General features: G+C 39.9%; 1 protein-coding gene across 1 annotated transcript in view; it reads right to left on the bottom strand.

Annotated features, from left to right (window-relative positions):
- The window catches only part of LOC139747140 (uncharacterized), a 353,413-nt gene that overhangs the window by 55,974 nt on the left and 278,437 nt on the right, over positions 1-19,002 (bottom strand). The window contains exons 21-22 of the mRNA XM_071659064.1: positions 3,540-3,575; positions 717-905 (exon numbers count right to left, since the gene is read on the bottom strand). Coding sequence (XP_071515165.1) covers positions 717-905; positions 3,540-3,575 — 225 coding nt within the window. The remainder of the gene's footprint in view (positions 1-716; positions 906-3,539; positions 3,576-19,002) is intronic.

Genomic DNA, 19,002 nt, shown 5'->3' with positions numbered 1-19,002 from the left:
GCGCTACCTCGCAAACGCGGGAGACAGCGACAAAGCAAAAAAAAAAAAGTTAACCTTGAGCATGACTTGCTGAATAAAAGCACTTTACACCAATCTGAAGCAGACAAATTTAGGCAGACATACAAAAGGAATAAAAAAATATGTCCACTTTCAAACAAACCTAGATTGCTTCAAACCTTCACGTATGCAACAACCCAACTGGAGGGCACAACCCTGCTAAATGCTCCCCAGCATTGAAAAAATGATATCCTATTTGCCAGAGAGATGATAAGAAAGTTGCAGATGGATAAGGTAGGGAGTGAAATGAACGCAACAACTTGAGCCTTTCATCAATATGAACAAAAAGCTGGAAATGAATGGTTTGGGTGTGCTAGCTGTATTCAGTTAAGGGTGTATGTCACAAGCTTGGCTTCTAAGATGCTGACAGGCATTAATTCCAGTAAGGTAAACCTGCTTTTTAAGAAAAAATGTCAGGATTACCCATGGGTTATGGGGATTTTACTTATAATTCTCAAAGAAAGTGAGGCTCATTCATTTCTCATGCCCACTGGCCAACTCCTGTCACAGAAAAGAAAGAGAGGTAGATAGAGAATTTATAATGTCTTTACCAAAATACATCCCAATTTGCAATGATTCACATAACTGAATTAGGACGATTGTCCTGAAGGGTTTCAAAACCAAGAAAACTTCATACTCAATAAGACTAAAATACTTACCTAAACTACAAGCATCATCATGAAAAGTAAAGGTACCAAGCTTCTCCCACTCTCTATTCTTGTCATCTTTAATTGAGAGGTTATTCTTTATGGTAACACCATTGTTGAGATTGCCATTCTCAAGGAGGTTGGGTTGTGATTTGCTCACAGACTGATAGGCATATACCGGATTATCGAAGTGATGCTGGTCTGAAAGTAAATTTTAAATTACCAGATTCTCAGTTGACACTGGATTATGATAACAGGCGCTAACAAATTTCAAGAACTGCTAAAAAGAATCTCCACATTACACCATTTTATTTGATGGAAGCACAATTCATGCATACTTGTCAATGTTTATACATTTGTTAAAGACTGCCTAAGCTCCTTTCCATTCATTTTTTATTTCCAAAAAGAAAATAAAAAATTTTTTATCGATTCTTGAAGAGCTCTAAAATACAAAATGCAATATAAATCTAAAGATCTGCACCTATTTTCCACAACTAAGCTGTTGAACCCTGAGTGCTCAAAATGCAAATTGTTATTAATGCAGCAATATTTGTTGACAAATCTTAAAGCATATTTAGTCAATAATCATCATCACTGTAAAACAAATATCAGGTGTTCATACAATTAAGGCTAAAGTGCAATTATTGTGCATATGCAGAATGAGGATAAAACCTTGAAGGATTGCAGCAAATTGAAATGGATTTGCTTTATACTACAGGCTTTTAGAATATCTCTTGATATAAACTTTAATCCATACAACAAATGCCTTGACCTTGATGACTGGAGATGTAACAATATCTACATCTTGTAGCTCAATTTCTATCAATGAATGTGAGCAGTCTATGGAGTTGTGGGTATGCACTCATCTTGCTTAATTCTATGCAAAGCATTTCAAACCAGTTAATATGGTTGATATCCAACATCAATATTTTCATTCATCACCAACATGAACATCATGTTTGGCAAACAGTCACTTTTCTACAATTTCTCTTATATGCCTGGATATGATAAGTGCATTAAACGAGATCTTATGTGATTACAAGCACTTCTCATGAGATTTTAAAGGATCTGATTAAAAAAGTCAAATCTCTTTATGAATTTGGAATATATCTAAATCAATTCACATCCAGGAAGTATAAAGTAAAATTCTACTCTTGTTTTACATTTCTAGAAAGTACTCTACCCAAGTCAACTAAAATGGATATTTGCATTGAAACCCATCAGCTATTATATTACCTTGAGTACCAAAACAATCAAACATTTTAAAGTACACCAATCCATACATTCCAGTGACAAATCATATGTCCATGGAAATATTATCCATGAATTTAATAATAAGCCCCCTTTTTCACTTATCATTACAGTAACAGTATTTGCATATAAAACCAGTTATTCTTCCATCACCAGATATCAAGGTTGAGTCCCTGAAAGTTTATGGTAAGTATACCAAGGTTTTCCTCAATATAATGTTTTGAATAAAGAAATCCAAAGCAGTGTTCCATCTTTAAAAGTGGCGGGTTATGGTGCAGTTTAACCCAAAGTGCAGAATTTGACAAATTAAAAAATCTAAACATGACCAACTACACTCCTAGAAAGCTTCATTTTCTCGTTCCTTGAATATGCATTACTCAGTACTGTAAATCTACACTACAGTTGGTCTATTTAGAATAAAGAAACAAGTATTTCTTTCCTCAGATCTTATGAGATTGCTTAAGAAAAATATCTCATGATCAGCAATTTTGAAAAAGGCTGAAATTCTCAAATTTCTCTTTAAATATAGCAAGTATGTTATGACCAAAAATACCCTAGCTCTATTCATAAATAACCTATCTGGTCAGTATACAAAATATCAATTATCCTTGCATCCTTAAACACAGATTTATATAAAATCATATGTGAAAGGTACAACAGAGCTTACAGAAGCTCATTAATAAAGTGAAAACTATATTGCTCATTTATTCAAACATGCTCATTTATTCAAACATACGATACAAAAAGTATCCAGAACTTAAATTGCATTTATATTTTCATTACAAATAATTGTAAACATTACTGAAATTAGAAATGTATTTGTTTAATAAGTAGGGCCACATAAAATCTTTACTTTATTTATAATGTAAAAGTACTCAAAAAGGCAGTTTTAATTCAAAAATCAAGATGATAATATCTTGAGCTTATTAATGCTGGCAGTTTTCACTATTTCATAAAATCTTCCAACTGATTTCAAACAGTTACATAAACTTACCCATATTTTACTGATCAGTTAAGAGGTCACCCAAGGCATTAAGATTAAACATTAATTACAACAAAGTTTCTCCACAAAATTAATGACAAATATAGGCAATATGAATGTATACTACCATACTTAGAAGAGCCTTCTCCTTGGTGATACAGCACTAAAAAAGCCTTTACGTCAAACATTAATGATAAATGTAGAAATAACCAAAATGTTAGCAGCATAATCCTTTGTACCATCTCAGTTATGAATATGCTGACTCTTTTTCAAAAGCAATCAGTTGACTCATAAAAATTCATCGTGTGACTGCAATTGAGTGGAGACACTTTGTGCCTTATCATGAATATACTTGATCTTGACACCATCATTCATGAATAAATTAATTATGGCAGCATTATGAACATACTCAGAAGCTTTCAGAAGGCAAGCAAGAGAGAGTAAGCAAGTCAAATACAAGTGCTAAAATGAGTGCATTCATTTACTTGAATGATGGCAGGAGTATAGAGTTCAAAATTACTGATCCTATTTCATTCATGAAAAATAAGCTTTTTTCCAATTAAAACTAAAAATATTCTTAAGAAATATGTAAAATGCAGTACCTGCTATAGAACTCCATCTTTTGGCTACAGGTTGTCCTTAAAGTAGAGTAAGATGCATAACATTAGCCTGTGTGATATGAAGCTTACTTTTCATATTTTCTGTATAGTACTTGAGAAGATAAAATATGTGAATGCAAATGACCTTGCAATCTGTTGAAAATGGCAATGCAGACAGCTACTGTATGGAATCCACACACTCAAAAGTATGAGTAACCCCAACTCAAATGATTAGCTCATGAAATGCTGCAATCAGAAGCAGAGTTGATGGAGAATCTCCAGGACTCAGTCTATCTTGGTTACCAAGCCTCATCCCCACCAGGTGCAAGTGTATCTCAGTGCTTACAGCACGATAACCAGGTTTCTATTCACACATACCTGTCTTACGTACAATAATTCTTATGTCTAATTTTATGTAGTGGAAATATGATGTTACCTCATTAAGCAAGGTAGAAAGTAACTGAGACAGACAAATGACCTGATTGCAGGTTTCTTATTCTGGCTGTTTATGTTTTTAAGCTAAAGATTCAAACTATGTGAAGGGAAACATGTAAAATATAGAACTGCTCAACAAGTGTATGAAGGGCTAGACTTCAAGAGCTATGTCATATGGACTGACAAAAAATCCTTCTGATCTATATCCCATGACAAATTTCATTGCTGAAGAAAATATTCTAGGTATGTTATGAAACTGAGGAGTGGTCATGTCACCAACAATGTGGGCGCTGGATCCTGTATTATGTTTCTTTGTATATCTCTCTCTTACAGTAGTTGTACTACTCTTGATCAATATGCTAAGTCAAAGGTGCAAACCTCAAACTGAGATAAAACTATGTAAAAGTAATCATGACTGAACAAGATTCTCTACAAATTTACAATAAATATCTTATGAAGGAAAATACAATTTACTTTATACATATATATATATATGTAAGAGTCTTGGAAAGAGGGGTGAATATGCTGCCTCCATGGGATGATAGGGATTAGGAAGCGAGTCAGTTGTTGTTTGCTTGTGATACAGCACTGGTGAGAGATTCGAGTGAGAAATTGCAAAAGTTGGTGACTGAGTTTGGAAGTGTGTACGAAAAGAGGAAGTAGAGTAAATGTGAATAAGAGCAAGTTATCAGGTTCATCAGGTTTGCAGGACAAGTTAGCTGGGGTGCGAGTATGAATGGAGAAAAATTGGAGGAAGTGAAGTGTTTTAGATACCTGGGAGTGGTCATGGCAGTGAATCAAACCTTCCAAGTGAAAGTGAGTCATAAGCTGGGGGAAGAGGCAAAGGTTCTGGCAGCACTACTGAATGTGAGGAAAGAGAGAACATTATCTGACATGGCAAAATGGGTATGCTTAAAGCAATAGTAGGCCTAACTACACCATATGGATGCATGGCATGGGCTATAAATAAGGCAGTGTGGAGGAGGGTGGATGTGTTGGAAATTAAATGTTTGAGGACAATATGTGGTGTGAGGTTGATTGATTAAGTAATGAAAGGGTAAGAAAGATGTGTGGTAATAAAAAGAGTGTGGTTGAGAGAGCAGAAGAGGATATGCTGAAATGGTCTGGACATATGGAGAGAATGAGTAAGGAAAAGTTCACAGAGTGGATGGATATGTCACAAGAGGAAGGCACTAGGAGAAGCAGTAGACCATATTGGAGGTGGAAGGATGGAGTGAAAAAGATATTGAGTGGTCTAAGCCTGAACATACAGGAGGGTGAAAGGGTGCAAAGAATAGAGAAAATTGGAATGATGTGGTATAGCGGGGTCGACGTGGTGTCAATGGAATGCACCAAGGCATGTAAAATGTCTGGGGTAAACCATGGAAAGGTTTGTGGGGCCTGGATGTAGATAGGGAGCTGTGGTTTCAGTGAATAACACATGACAGCTAGAGATTGAGTGTGAACGAATGTGGCCTTTTTGTCTGTTTTCCTGGCATTACCTCGCTGAAGCAGGGGTAAGCGATAATGTTTCCTGTGGGGCGGGGTATCGCCAGGAATGGATGAAGGCAAGCAGTATGAATACATACATGTGTATAAAAGTATATATCAGGGTATGCATATGTATATGTATGTATATATGTATATGTTGACGTGTATATGTATGTACATATGTATATGTATGCATATATGTATATGTATATATATATATATATATATATATATATATATATATATATATATATATATATATATATATATATATATATTTTATCCCTGGGGATAGGGGATTAAGAATACTTCCCACGTATTCCCTGCATGTCGTAGAAGGCGACTAAAAGGGGAGGGAGCGGGGGGGCTGGAAATCCTCCCCTCTCGTTTTTTTTTCATTTTCCAAAAGAAGGAACAGAGGGGGCCAGGTGAGGATATTCCAAAAAAGGCCCAGTCCTCTGTTCTTAACGCTACCTCGCTAATGCGGGAAATGGCGAATAGTTTAAAAGAAAGAAAGAAATATATATATATATATATATATATATATATATATATATATATATATATATATATATATATATATATATATATATGTTGATATGTATATGTATATGTATGTATATGTGCATGTGTGGGTGTTTATGTATATTTATGCATATATGAGTGGATGGGCCATTCTTTGTCTGTTTCCTAGTGCTACCATGCTGACGTGGGTAATGGCGATAAGTATAATAGAATAAGAAAATATATATATATATATATATATATATATATATATATATATATATATATATATATATATATATATATATATATATATATTTATTTATTTTGCTTTGTCGCTGTCTCCCGCGTTTGCGAGGTAGCGCAAGGAAACAGACGAGAGAAATGGCCCAACCCACCCACATACACAATGTACACACACACGCGCCCACACACGCAAATATACATACCTATACATCTCAATGTACACATATATATACACAAACAGACACATTCACATATACCCATACACACAATTCACACTGTCTGTCCCTATTTATTCCCATCGCCACCTCGCCACACATGGAATACCATCCCCCTCCCCCCCTCATGTGTGCGAGGTAGCACTAGAAAAGACAACAAAGGCCCCATTCGTTCACACTCAGTCTCCAGCTGTCACGCAATTATGCCCGAAACCACAACTCCCTTTCCACATCCAGGCCCCACACAACTTTCCATGATTTACCCCAGACGCTTCACATGCCCTGATTCAATCCACTGACAGCACGTCAACCCGGGTATACCACATCGACCCAATTCACTCTATTCCTTGCCCGCCTTTCACCCTCCTGCATGTTCAGGCCCTGATCACACAAAATCTTTTTCACTACATCTTTCCACCTCCAATTTGGTCTCCCACTTCTCGTTCCCTCCACCTCTGACACATATATCCTCTTGGTCAATCTTTCCTCACTCATTCTCTCCATGTGCCCAAACCATTTCAAAACACCCTCTTCTGCTCTCTCAACCACGCTCTTTTTATTTCCACACATCTCTCTTACCCTTACATTACTTACTTGAACAAACTACCTCACACCACACATTGTCCTCAAACATCTCATTTCCAGCACATCCACCCTCCTGCGCACAACTCTATCCATAGCCCACGCCTCGCAACCATACAACATTGTTGGAACCACTATTCCTTCAAACATACCCATTTTTGCTTTCTGAGATAATGTTCTCAACTTCCACACATTCTTCAAGGCTCCCAGGATTTTCGCCCCCTCCCCCATCTATGATTCACTTCCGCTTCCATGGTTCCATCCGCTGCCAGATCCACTCCCAGTTATCTAAAACACTTTACTTTCTCCATTCAAACTTACCTCCCAATTGACTTGACCCTCAACCCTACTGTACCTAGTAACCTTGCTATTATTCACATTTACTCTTAACTCTCTTCTTTCACACACTTTACCAAACTCAGTCACCAGCTTCTGCAGTTTCTCACATGAATCAGCCACCAGCGCTGTATCATCAGTGAACAACAACTGATTCACTTCCCAAGCTCTCTCATCCACAACAGACTTCATACTTGCCCCTCTTTCCAAAACTCTTGGATTCACCTCCCTAACAACCCCATCCATAAACAAATTAAACAACCATGGAGACATCACACACCCCTGCCACAAACCTACATTCACTGAGAACCAATCACTTTCCTCTCTTCCTACACGTACACATGCCTTACATCCTCGATAAAAACTTTTCACTGCTTCTAACAACTTGCCTCCCACACCATATATTCTTAATACCTTCCACAGAGCATCTCTATCAACTCTATCATATGCCTTCTCCAGATCCATAAATGCTACATACAAATCCATTTGCTTTTCTAAGTATTTCTCACATACATTCTTCAAAGCAAACACCTGATCCACACATCCTCTACCACTTCTGAAACCACACTACTCTTCCCCAATCTGATGCTCTGTACATGCCTTCACCCTCTCAATCAATACCCTCCCATACAATTTGCCAGGAATACTCAACAAACTTATACCTCTGTAATTTGAACATTCACTCTTATCCCCTTTGCCTTTGTACAATGGCACTATGCATGCATTCCGCCAATCCTCAGGCACCTCACCATGAGTCATACATACATTAAATAACCTTACCAACCAGTCAACAATACAGTCACCCCCTTTTTTAATAAATTCCACTGCAATACCATCCAAACCTGCTGCCTTGCCGGCTTTCATCTTCCGCAAAGCTTTTACTACCTCTTCTCTGTTTACCAAATCATTTTCCCTAACCCTCGCACTTTGCACACCACCTCGACCAAAACACCCTATATCTGCCACTCTATCATCAAACACATTCAACAAACATTCAAAATACTCACTCCATCTCCTTCTCACATCACCACTACTTGTTATCACCTCCCCATTTGCGCCCTTCACTGAAGTTCCCATTTGCTCCCTTGTCGTACGCACTTTATTTACCTCCTTCCAGAACATCTTTTTTTTTTTTCTTTTTTCTATTATACTTTGTCGCTGTCTCCCGCGTTTGCGAGGTAGCGCAAGGAAACAGACGAAAGAAATGGCCCAACCCCCCCCATACATATGTATATACATACGTCCACACACGCAAATATACATACCAACACAGCTTTCCATGGTTTACCCCAGACGCTTCACATGCCCTGATTCAATCCACTGACAGCACGTCAACCCCGGTATACCACATCGCTCCAATTCACTCTATTCCTTGCCCTCCTTTCACCCTCCTGCATGTTCAGGCCCCGATCACACAAAATCTTTTTCACTCCATCTTTCCACCTCCAATTTGGTCTCCCTCTTCTCCTCGTTCCCTCCACCTCCGACACATATATCCTCTTGGTCAATCTTTCCTCACTCATTCTCTCCATGTGCCCAAACCACTTCAAAACACCCTCTGCTGCTCTCTCAACCAAGCTCTTTTTATTTCCACACATCTCTCTTACCCTTACGTTACTCACTCGATCAAACCACCTCACACCACACATTGTCCTCAAACATCTCATTTCCAGCACATCCATCCTCCTGCGCACAACTCTATCCATAGCCCACGCCTCGCAACCATACAACATTGTTGGAACCACTATTCCTTCAAACATACCCATTTTTGCTTTCCGAGATAATGTTCTCGACTTCCACACATTCTTCAAGGCCCCCAGAATTTTCGCCCCCTCCCCCACCCTATGATCCACTTCCGCTTCCATGGTTCCATCCGCTGCCAGATCCACTCCCAGATATCTAAAACACTTCACTTCCTCCAGTTTTTCTCCATTCAAACTCACCTCCCAATTGACTTGACCCTCAACCCTACTGTACCTAATAACCTTGCTCTTATTCACATTTACTCTTAACTTTCTTCTTCCACACACTTTACCAAACTCAGTCACCAGCTTCTGCAGTTTCTCACATGAATCAGCCACCAGCGCTGTATCATCAGCGAACAACAACTGACTCACTTCCCAAGCTCTCTCATCCCCAACAGACTTCATACTTGCCCCTCTTTCCAAAACTCTTGCATTTACCTCCCTAACAACCCCATCCATAAACAAATTAAACAACCATGGAGACATCACACACCCCTGCCGCAAACATACATTCACTGAGAACCAATCACTTTCCTCTCTTCCTACACGTACACATGCCTTACATCCTCGATAAAAACTTTTCACTGCTTCTAACAACTTTCCTCCCACACCATATATTCTTAATACCTTCCACAGAGCATCTCTATCAACTCTATCATATGCCTTCTCCAGATCCATATATATATATAAATATATATATATATATATATATATATATATATATATATATATATATATATATATATATATATATATTTTTTTTTTTGCTTTGTCGCTGTCTCCCGTGTTTGTGAGGTAGCGCAAGGAAACAGACGAAAGAAATGGCCCAACCCACCCCGATACACATGTATATACATACGTCCACACACGCAAATATACATACCTCCACAGCTTTCCATGGTTTACCCCAGACGCTTCACATGCCCTGATTCAATCCACTGACAGCACGTCAACCCCAGTATACCACAATCGATCCAATTCACTCTATTCCTTGCCCTCCTTTCACCCTCCTGCATGTTCAGGCCCCAATCACTAAAAATCTTTTTCACTCCATCTTTCCACCTCCAATTTGGTCTCCCACTTCTCCTCGTTCCCTCCACCTCCGACACATATATCCTCTTGGTCAATCTTTCCTCACTCATTCTCTCCATGTGCCCAAACCATTTCAAAACACCCTATTCTGCTCTCTCAACCACACTCTTTTTATTTCCACACATCTCTCTTACCCTTACGTTACTTACTCGATCAAACCACCTCACACCACACATTGTCCTCAAACATCTCATTTCCAGCACATCCACCTCCTGCGCACTATCTCTAGCCTATGATCCACTTCCGCTTCCATGGTTCCATCCGCTGACAGATCCACTCCCAGATATCTAAAACACTTCACTTCCTCCAGTTTTTCTCCATTCAAACTCACCTCCCAATTGACTTGACCCTCACCCCTACTGTACCTAATAACCTTGCTCTTATTCACATTTACTCTCAACTTTCTTCTTCCACACACTTTACCAAACTCAGTCACCAGCTTCTGCAGTTTCTCACATGAATCAGCCACCAGCGCTGTATCATCAGCGAACAACAACTGACTCACTTCCCAAGCTCTCTCATCCCCAACAGACTTCATACTTGCCCCTCTTTCCAGGACTCTTGCATTTACCTCCCTTACAACCCCATCCATAAACAAATTAAACAACCATGGAGACATCACACACCCCTGCCGCAAACCTACATTCACTGAGAACCAATCACTTTCCTCTCTTCCTACACGTACACATGCCTTACATCCTCGATAAAAACTTTTCACTGCTTCTAACAACTTGCCTCCCACACCATATATTCTTAATACCTTCCACAGAGCATCTCTATCAACTCTATCATATGCCTTCTCCAGATCCATAAATGCTACATACAAATATATATATATATATATATATATTTTTTTTTTTTTTTTTTCCAAAAGAAGGAACAGAGGGGGCCAGGTGAGGATATTCCAAAAAAGGCCCAGTCCTCTGTTCTTAACGCTACCTCGCTAATGCGGGAAATGGTGAATAGTTTAAAAGAAGAAAAAAAAAATATATATATATATATATATATATATATATATATATATATATATATATATATATATTTTTTGCTTTGTCGCTGTCTCCCGCGTTTGCGAGGTAGCGCAAGGAAACAGACGAAAGAAATGGCCCAACCCACCCCCATACACATGTATATACATACGTCCACACACGCAAATATACATACCTCCACAGCTTTCCATGGTTTACCCCAGACGCTTCACATGCCCTGATTCAATCCACTGACAGCACGTCAACCCCAGTATACCACATCGATCCAATTCACTCTATTCCTTGCCCTCCTTTCACCCTCCTGCATGTTCAGGCCCCGATCACTAAAAATCTTTTTCACTCCATCTTTCCACCTCCAATTTGGTCTCCAACTTCTCGTTCCCTCCACCTCCGACACATATATCCTCTTGGTCAATCTTTCCTCACTCATTCTCTCCATGTGCCCAAACCACTTCAAAACACCCTCTTCTGCTCTCTCAACCACGCTCTTTTTATTTCCACACATCTCTCTTACCCTTACGTTACTTACTCGATCAAACCACCTTCACACCACACATTGTCCTCAAACATCTCATTTCCAGCACATCCACCCTCCTGCGCACAACTCTATCCATAGCCCACGCCTCACAACCATATAACATTGTTGGAACCACTATTCCTTCAAACATACCCATTTTTGCTTTCCGAGATAATGTTCTCGACTTCCACACATTTTTCAAGGCTCCCAGGATTTTCGCCCCCTCCCCCACCCTATGATCCACTTCCGCTTCCATGGTTCCATCCGCTGCCAGATCCAGTCCCAGATATCTAAAACACTTTACTTCCTCCAGTTTTTCTCCATTCAAACTTACCTCCCAATTGACTTGACCCTCAACCCTACTGTACCTAGTATTATCCCTGGGGATGGGGGAGAAAGAATACTTCCCATGTATTCCCTGCGTGTCGTAGAAGGCGACTAAAAGGGGAGGGAGCATGGGGCTGGAAATCCTCCCCTCTCTCTTTTTTTTTTTTTGATTTTCCAAAAGAAGGAACAGAGAAGGGGGCCAGGTGAGGATATTCCCTCAAAGGCCCAGTCCTCTGTTCTTAATGCTACCTCGCTAACGCGGGAAATGGCAAATAGTTTGAAAAAGAAAGATATATATATATATATATATATATATATATATATATATATATATATATATATATATATATATATATATATATATATGTTTTGGCTCTGAGTGAAATGAAGCTAAAGGGTAAAGGGGAAGAGTGGTTTGGGAATGTCTTGGGAATAAAGTCAGGGGTTAATGAGAGGACAAGAGCAAGGGAAGGAGCAGCACTACTCCTGAAACAGGAGTGGTGGGAGTATGTGATAGAGTGTAAGAAAGTAAATTCTAGATTGATATGGGTAAAATTGAAAGTTGATGGAGAGAGATGGGTGATTATTGGTGCATATGCACCTGGGCATGAGAAGAAAGATCATGAGAGGCAAGTGTTTTGGGAGCAGCTGAATGAGTGTGTTAGTGGTTTTGATGCACAAGACTGGGTTATAGTGATGGGTGATTTGAATGCAAAGGTGAGTAATGTGGCAGTTGAGGGCATAATTGGTATACATGGGGTGTTCAGTGTTGTAAATGGAAATGGTGAAGAGCTTGCAGATTTATGTGCTGAAAAAGGACTGGTGATTGGGAATACCTGGTTTAAAAAGAGAGATATACATAAGTATATGTATGTAAGTAGGAGAGATGGCCAGAGAGCGTTATTGGATTACGTGATAATTGATAGGCTCGTGAAAGAGAGAATTTTGGATGTTAATGTATTGTGAGGTCCAACTGGAGGGATGTCTGATCATTATCTTGTGGGGGCAAAGGTGAAGATTTGTAAGGGTTTTCAGAAAAGAAGAGGGAATGTTGGGGTGAAGAGAGTGGTGAGAGTAAGTGAGCTTGGGAAGGAGACTTGTGTGAGGAAATACCAGGAGAGACTGAGTACAGAATGGAAAAAGGTGAGAACAAAGGAGGTAAGGGGAATGGGGGAGGAATGGGATGTATTTAGGGAAGCAGTGATGGCTTGCGCAAAAGATGCTTGTGGCATGAGAAGTGTGGGAGGTGGGTTGCTTAGAAAGGATAGTGAGTGGTGGGATGAAGAAGTAAGAGTATTAGTGAAAGAGAAGAGAGAGGCATTTGGACGATTTTTGCAGGGAAAAAATGCAAATGAGTGGGAGATGTATAAAAGAAAGAGACAGGAGGTCAAGAGAAAGGTGCAAGGGATGAAAAAGAGGGCAAATGAGAGTTGGGGTGAGAGAGTATCATTAAATTTTAAGGAGAATAAAAAGATGTTCTGGAAGGAGGTAAATAAAGTGCATAAGACAAGGGAGCAAATGGGAACTTCAGTGAAGGGTGCTAATGGGGAGGTGATAACAAGTAGTGGTGATGTGAGAAGGAGATGGAGTGAGTATTTTGAAGGTTTGTTGAATGTGTTTGATGATAGAGTGGCAGATATAGGGTGTCTTGGTCGAGGTGGTGTGCAAAGTGAGAGGGTTAGGGAAAATGATTTGGTAAACAGAGAAGAGGTAGTAAAAGCTTTGCGGAAGATGAAAGCCAGCAAGGCAGCAGGTTTGGATGGTATTGCAGTGGAATTTATTAAAAAAGGGGGTGACTGTATTGTTGACTGGTTGGTAAGGTTACTTAATGTATGTATGACTCATGGTGAGGTGCCTGAGGATTGGCGGAATGCTTGCATAGTGCCATTGTACAAAGGCAAAGGGGATAAGAGTGAGTGCTCAAATTACAGAGGTATAAGTTTGTTGAGTATTCCTGGTAAACTATATGGGAGGGTATTGATTGAGAGGGTGAAGGCATGTACAGAGCATCAGATTGGGGTAGAGCAGTGTGGTTTCAGAAGTGGTAGAGGATGTGTGGATCAGGTGTTTGCTTTGAAGAATGTATGTGAGAAATACTTAGAAAAGCAAATGGATTTGTCTGTAGCATTTATGGATCTGGAGAAGGCATATGATAGAGTTGATAGAGATGCTCTGTGGAAGGTATTAAGAATATATGGTGTGGGAGGCAAGTTGTTAGAAGCAGTGAAAAGTTTTTATCGAGGATGTAAGGCATGTGTACGTGTAGGAAGAGAGGAAAGTGATTGGTTCTCAGTGAATGCAGGTTTGCAGCAGGGGTGTGTGATGTCTCCATGGTTAATTTGTTTATGAATGGGGTTGGTAGGGAGGTGAATGCAAGAGTTTTGGAAAGAGGGGCAAGTATGAAGTCTGTTGTGGATGAGAGAGCTTGGGAAGTGAGTCAGCTGTTGTTCGCTGATGATACAGCGCTGGTAGCTGATTCATGTGAGAAACTGCAGAAGTTGGTGACTGAGTTTAGTATAGTGTATGAAAGAAGAAAGTTAAGAGTAAATGTGAATAAGAGCAAGGTTATTAGGCACAGTGGGGTTGAGGGTCAAGTCAATTGGGAGGTAAGTTTGAATGGAGAAAAAGTGGAGGAAGTAAAGTGTTTTAGATATCTGGGAGTGGATCTGGCAGTGGATGGAACCATGGAAGCGGAAGTGATTCATAGGGTGGGGGAGGGGGCGAAAATTCTGGGAGCCTTGAAGAATGTTTGGAAGTTGAGAACATTATCTCGGAAAGCAAAAATGGGTATGTTTGAAGGAATAGTGGGTCCAACAATGTTGTATGGTTACAAGGCGTGGGCTATGGATACAGTTGTTCGCAGGAGGGTGGATGTGCTGGAAATGAGATGTTTGAGGACAATATGTGGTTTGAGGTGGTTTGATCGAGTAAGTAATGTAAGGGTAAGAGAGATGTGTGGAAATAAAAAGAATGTGGTTGAGAGAGCAGAAGAGGGTGTTTTGAAATGGTTTGGGCACATGGAGAGAATGAGTGAGGAAAGATTGACCATGAGGATATATGTGTCTGAGGTGGAGGGAATGAGGAGAAGTGGGAGACCAAATTGGAGGTGGAAAGATGGAATGAAAAAGATTTTGAGTGATCGGGGCCTGAACATGCAGGAGGGTGAAAGGCGTGCAAGGAATAGAGTGAATTGGAACGATGTGGTATACTGGGGTTGACATGCTGTCAATGGATTGAACCAGGGCATGTGAAGCGTCTAGGGTAAACCATGGAAAGTTGTGTGGGGCCTGGATGTGGAAAGGGAGCTGTGGTTTCGGTGCATTATTACAAGACAGCTAGAGGCTGAATGTGAATGAATGGGGCCTTTGTTGTCTTTTCCTAGCGCTACCTCGCACACATGAGGGGGGGGGGTTGTTATTCCATGTCTGACGAGGTGGCAATGGGAATAAATAAAGGCCGACAGTATGAATTATGTACATTTGTATATATGTATACATTGAGATGTATAGGTATGTATATTTGCGTGTGTGGACGTGTATGTATATACATGTGTATTTGGGTGGGTTGGGCCACTCTTTTGTCTGTTTCCTTGCGCTACCTCACTAATGCGGGAGACAGCAACAAAGCAAAATAAATAAATAAATAAATATATATATGTGTATAAGGAGAAGGAATATGATAGGGATGACAGAGATGCTTTGTGGGTATTAAGAATAAGTATGAAAAAAATATATTCATTGATTTATATATCAATCTTGCTTGCCATTTCCCATGTTAGCAAGATAGTGACAGAAAACAGAGGAAGAAAGTCCCATCCACTCATATACACACATATATACATACACATACATACTTGTACATATAGACAAATACATACATACATACACATACATATACACACATACATATTCATACTTTCTCACCTTTATCCATACCCAGCACCACCCTGCCCCAGAGGAAACAACTTTACCACCCCGTGTCAGCGAGGTAGTGCAAGGAAACGGACGAAAAAAGTCCAAAGACGCTCACACTTGTTCTCTAGCTGTCATGTGTTCTGCACCAAAACCACAGACCTTTCCATGGTTTACCCTGGATGTTTCACATGCCCTGGTTCAGTCCTTGTGTGTGTATGTATGTGAGTGGATGGGTCTTTCTTCGTCTGTCTCTTGGCACTACCTTGCTAACACGGAAAACAGCAATCAAGTATCGAAAAATAATGAATAAATATGTTTTGATCTTAGGTATGACTGGATGTCAATGACAGTAAGAATTAAGCATCTCTTATCAAAGAATCAGCATCTCTTTTACAAAAGGAAATATCAACTAATTCCTTCAAAAATCTTTAATAAGGTTGCTGAATGCCTCCAAAGGCAAATACCTTGTGTCTCACTACTTTTCTCCAGAACTAATCCTTACTGAGGCAATGGAAGTGTATTTACAAATTACAAAAGTTATTCACTGATATAACAATAAATGAACTCCTTAAATACCTGTTTTTTGCATGTACCTCCTTACATTCTTTTGACCTGGGAAGCAACATATATAGTCACTCAACTTGTGAAATAATAGGTATGTCATTTCGAACACTAATGCATTTATGGATCTGGAGAAGGCATATGATAAGAGTTGATAGAGATGCTCTGTGGAAAGTATTAAGAGTATATGGTGTGGGAGGCATGTTGTTAGAAGCAGTGGAAAGTTTTATCGAGGATGTAAGGCATGTGTACAAGTAGGAAGAGTGGAAAGTGATTGGTTCTAAGTGAATGTTGGTTTGCAGCAGGGGTGCATGGTTTCCATGGTAGTTTAATTTGTTTATGGAAGGGGTTGTTAGGGAGGTGAATGCAAGAGTTTTGGAGAGAGGGGCAAGTATGAAGTTTGTTGTGGATAAGAGAGCTTGGGAAGTGAGTCAGTTGTTGTTCGCTGATGATACAGCACTGGTGGCTGATTCAGGTGAGAAACTGTAGAAGATGGTGACTGAGTTTGGTAAAGTGTGTGAAAGAAGAACGCTGAGAGTAAATGTAAATAAGAGCAAGGTTATTAGGTACAGTAGGGTTGAGGGTCAAGTCAACTGGGAGGTAAGTTTGAATGGAGAAAAACTGGAGGAAGTGAAGTGTTTTAGATATCTGGGAGAGGATTTGGCAGCAGATGGAACCATGGAAATGGAAGTGAGTCATAGGGTGGGGGAGGGGGTGAAAGTTCTGGATGCGTTGAAAAATTTGTGGAAGTCGAGAACATTATCTCGGAAAGCAAAAATGGGTATGTTTGAAGGAATAGTGGTTCCGACAATGTCATATAGTTGTGAGGCATGGACCATAGATAGAGTTGTGCGGAGGAGGGTGGATGTGCTGGAAATGAGATGCTTGAGGACAATATGAGGTGTGAGGTGGTTTGATCAACTAAGTAATGAAGGGGAAAGAGAGATGTGTGGTAATGAAAAGAGTGTGGTTGAGAGAGCAGAAGAAATGGTTTTGGGGGACATGGAGAGAATTATAAAAAAAAGTTCAAAGAGGGGTAATGGGCAAGGGAGGACAGGGAAATAGACCATATTGGAGGTGGAAGGATGGAGTGAAAAAGATATTGAGTGGTCTAGGCCTGAACATACAGGAGGGTGAAAGGGTGCAAAGAATAGAGAAAATTGGAATGATGTGGTATAGCGGGGTTGACTTTGGTGTCAATGGAATGCACCAAGGCATGTAAAATGTCTGGGGTAAACCATGGAAAGGTTTGTGGGGCCTGGATGTAGATAGGGAGCTGTGGTTTCAGTGAATAACACATGACAGCTAGAGATTGAGTGTGAACGAATGTGGCCTTTTTGTCTGTTTTCCTGGCATTACCTCGTGAAGCAGGGTAAGCGATAATGTTTCCTGTGGGGCGGGGTATCGCCAGGAATGGATGAAGGCAAGCAGTATGAATACATACATGTGTATAAAAGTATATATCAGGGTATGCATATGTATATGTATGTATATATGTATATGTGCATGTGTGGGTGTTTATGTATATTTATGCATATATGAGTGGATGGGCCATTCTTTGTCTGTTTCCTAGTGCTACCATGCTGACGTGGGTAATGGCGATAAGTATAATAGAATAAGAAAATAAATATATATATATATATACATATATATATATATATATTATATATATATATATATATATATATATATATATATATATATATATATATATATATATATATATATTTATTTATTTTGCTTTGTCGCTGTCTCCCGCATTTGCGAGGTAGCGCAAGGAAACAGACGAGAGAAATGGCCCAACCCACCCACATACACAATGTACACACACACGCGCCCACACACGCAAATATACATACCTATACATCTCAATGTACACATATATATACACAAACAGACACATTCACATATACCCATGCACACAATTCACACTGTCTGCCCCTATTTATTCCCATCGCCACCTCGCCACACATGGAATACCATCCCCCTCCCCCCCTCATGTGTGTGAGGTAGCACTAGGAAAAGACAACAAAGGCCCCATTCGTTCACACTCAGTCTCCAGCTGTCACGCAATAATGCCCGAAACCACAACTCCCTTTCCACATCCAGGCCCCACACAACTTTCCATGATTTACCCCAGACGCTTCACATGCCCTGATTCAATCCACTGACAGCACGTCAACCCGGGTATACCACATCGACCCAATTCACTCTATTCCTTGCCCGCCTTTCACCCTCCTGCATGTTCAGGCCCTGATCACACAAAATCTTTTTCACTCCATCTTTCCACCTCCAATTTGGTCTCCCACTTCTCGTTCCCTCCACCTCTGACAAATATATCCTCTTGGTCAATCTTTCCTCACTCATTCTCTCCATGTGCCCAAACCATTTCAAAACACCCTCTTCTGCTCTCTCAACCACATTCTTTTTATTTCCACACATCTCTCTTACCCTTACATTACTTACTCGAACAAACTACCTCACACCACACATTGTCCTCAAACATCTCATT

This window comes from Panulirus ornatus, chromosome 67, assembly GCF_036320965.1.
Source record: "Panulirus ornatus isolate Po-2019 chromosome 67, ASM3632096v1, whole genome shotgun sequence".
Taxonomy (NCBI): Eukaryota; Metazoa; Arthropoda; class Malacostraca; order Decapoda; family Palinuridae; genus Panulirus; species Panulirus ornatus.
Note: the sequence above shows the minus strand (reverse complement) of the source record. Positions and strands in the feature narration are given on the sequence as shown.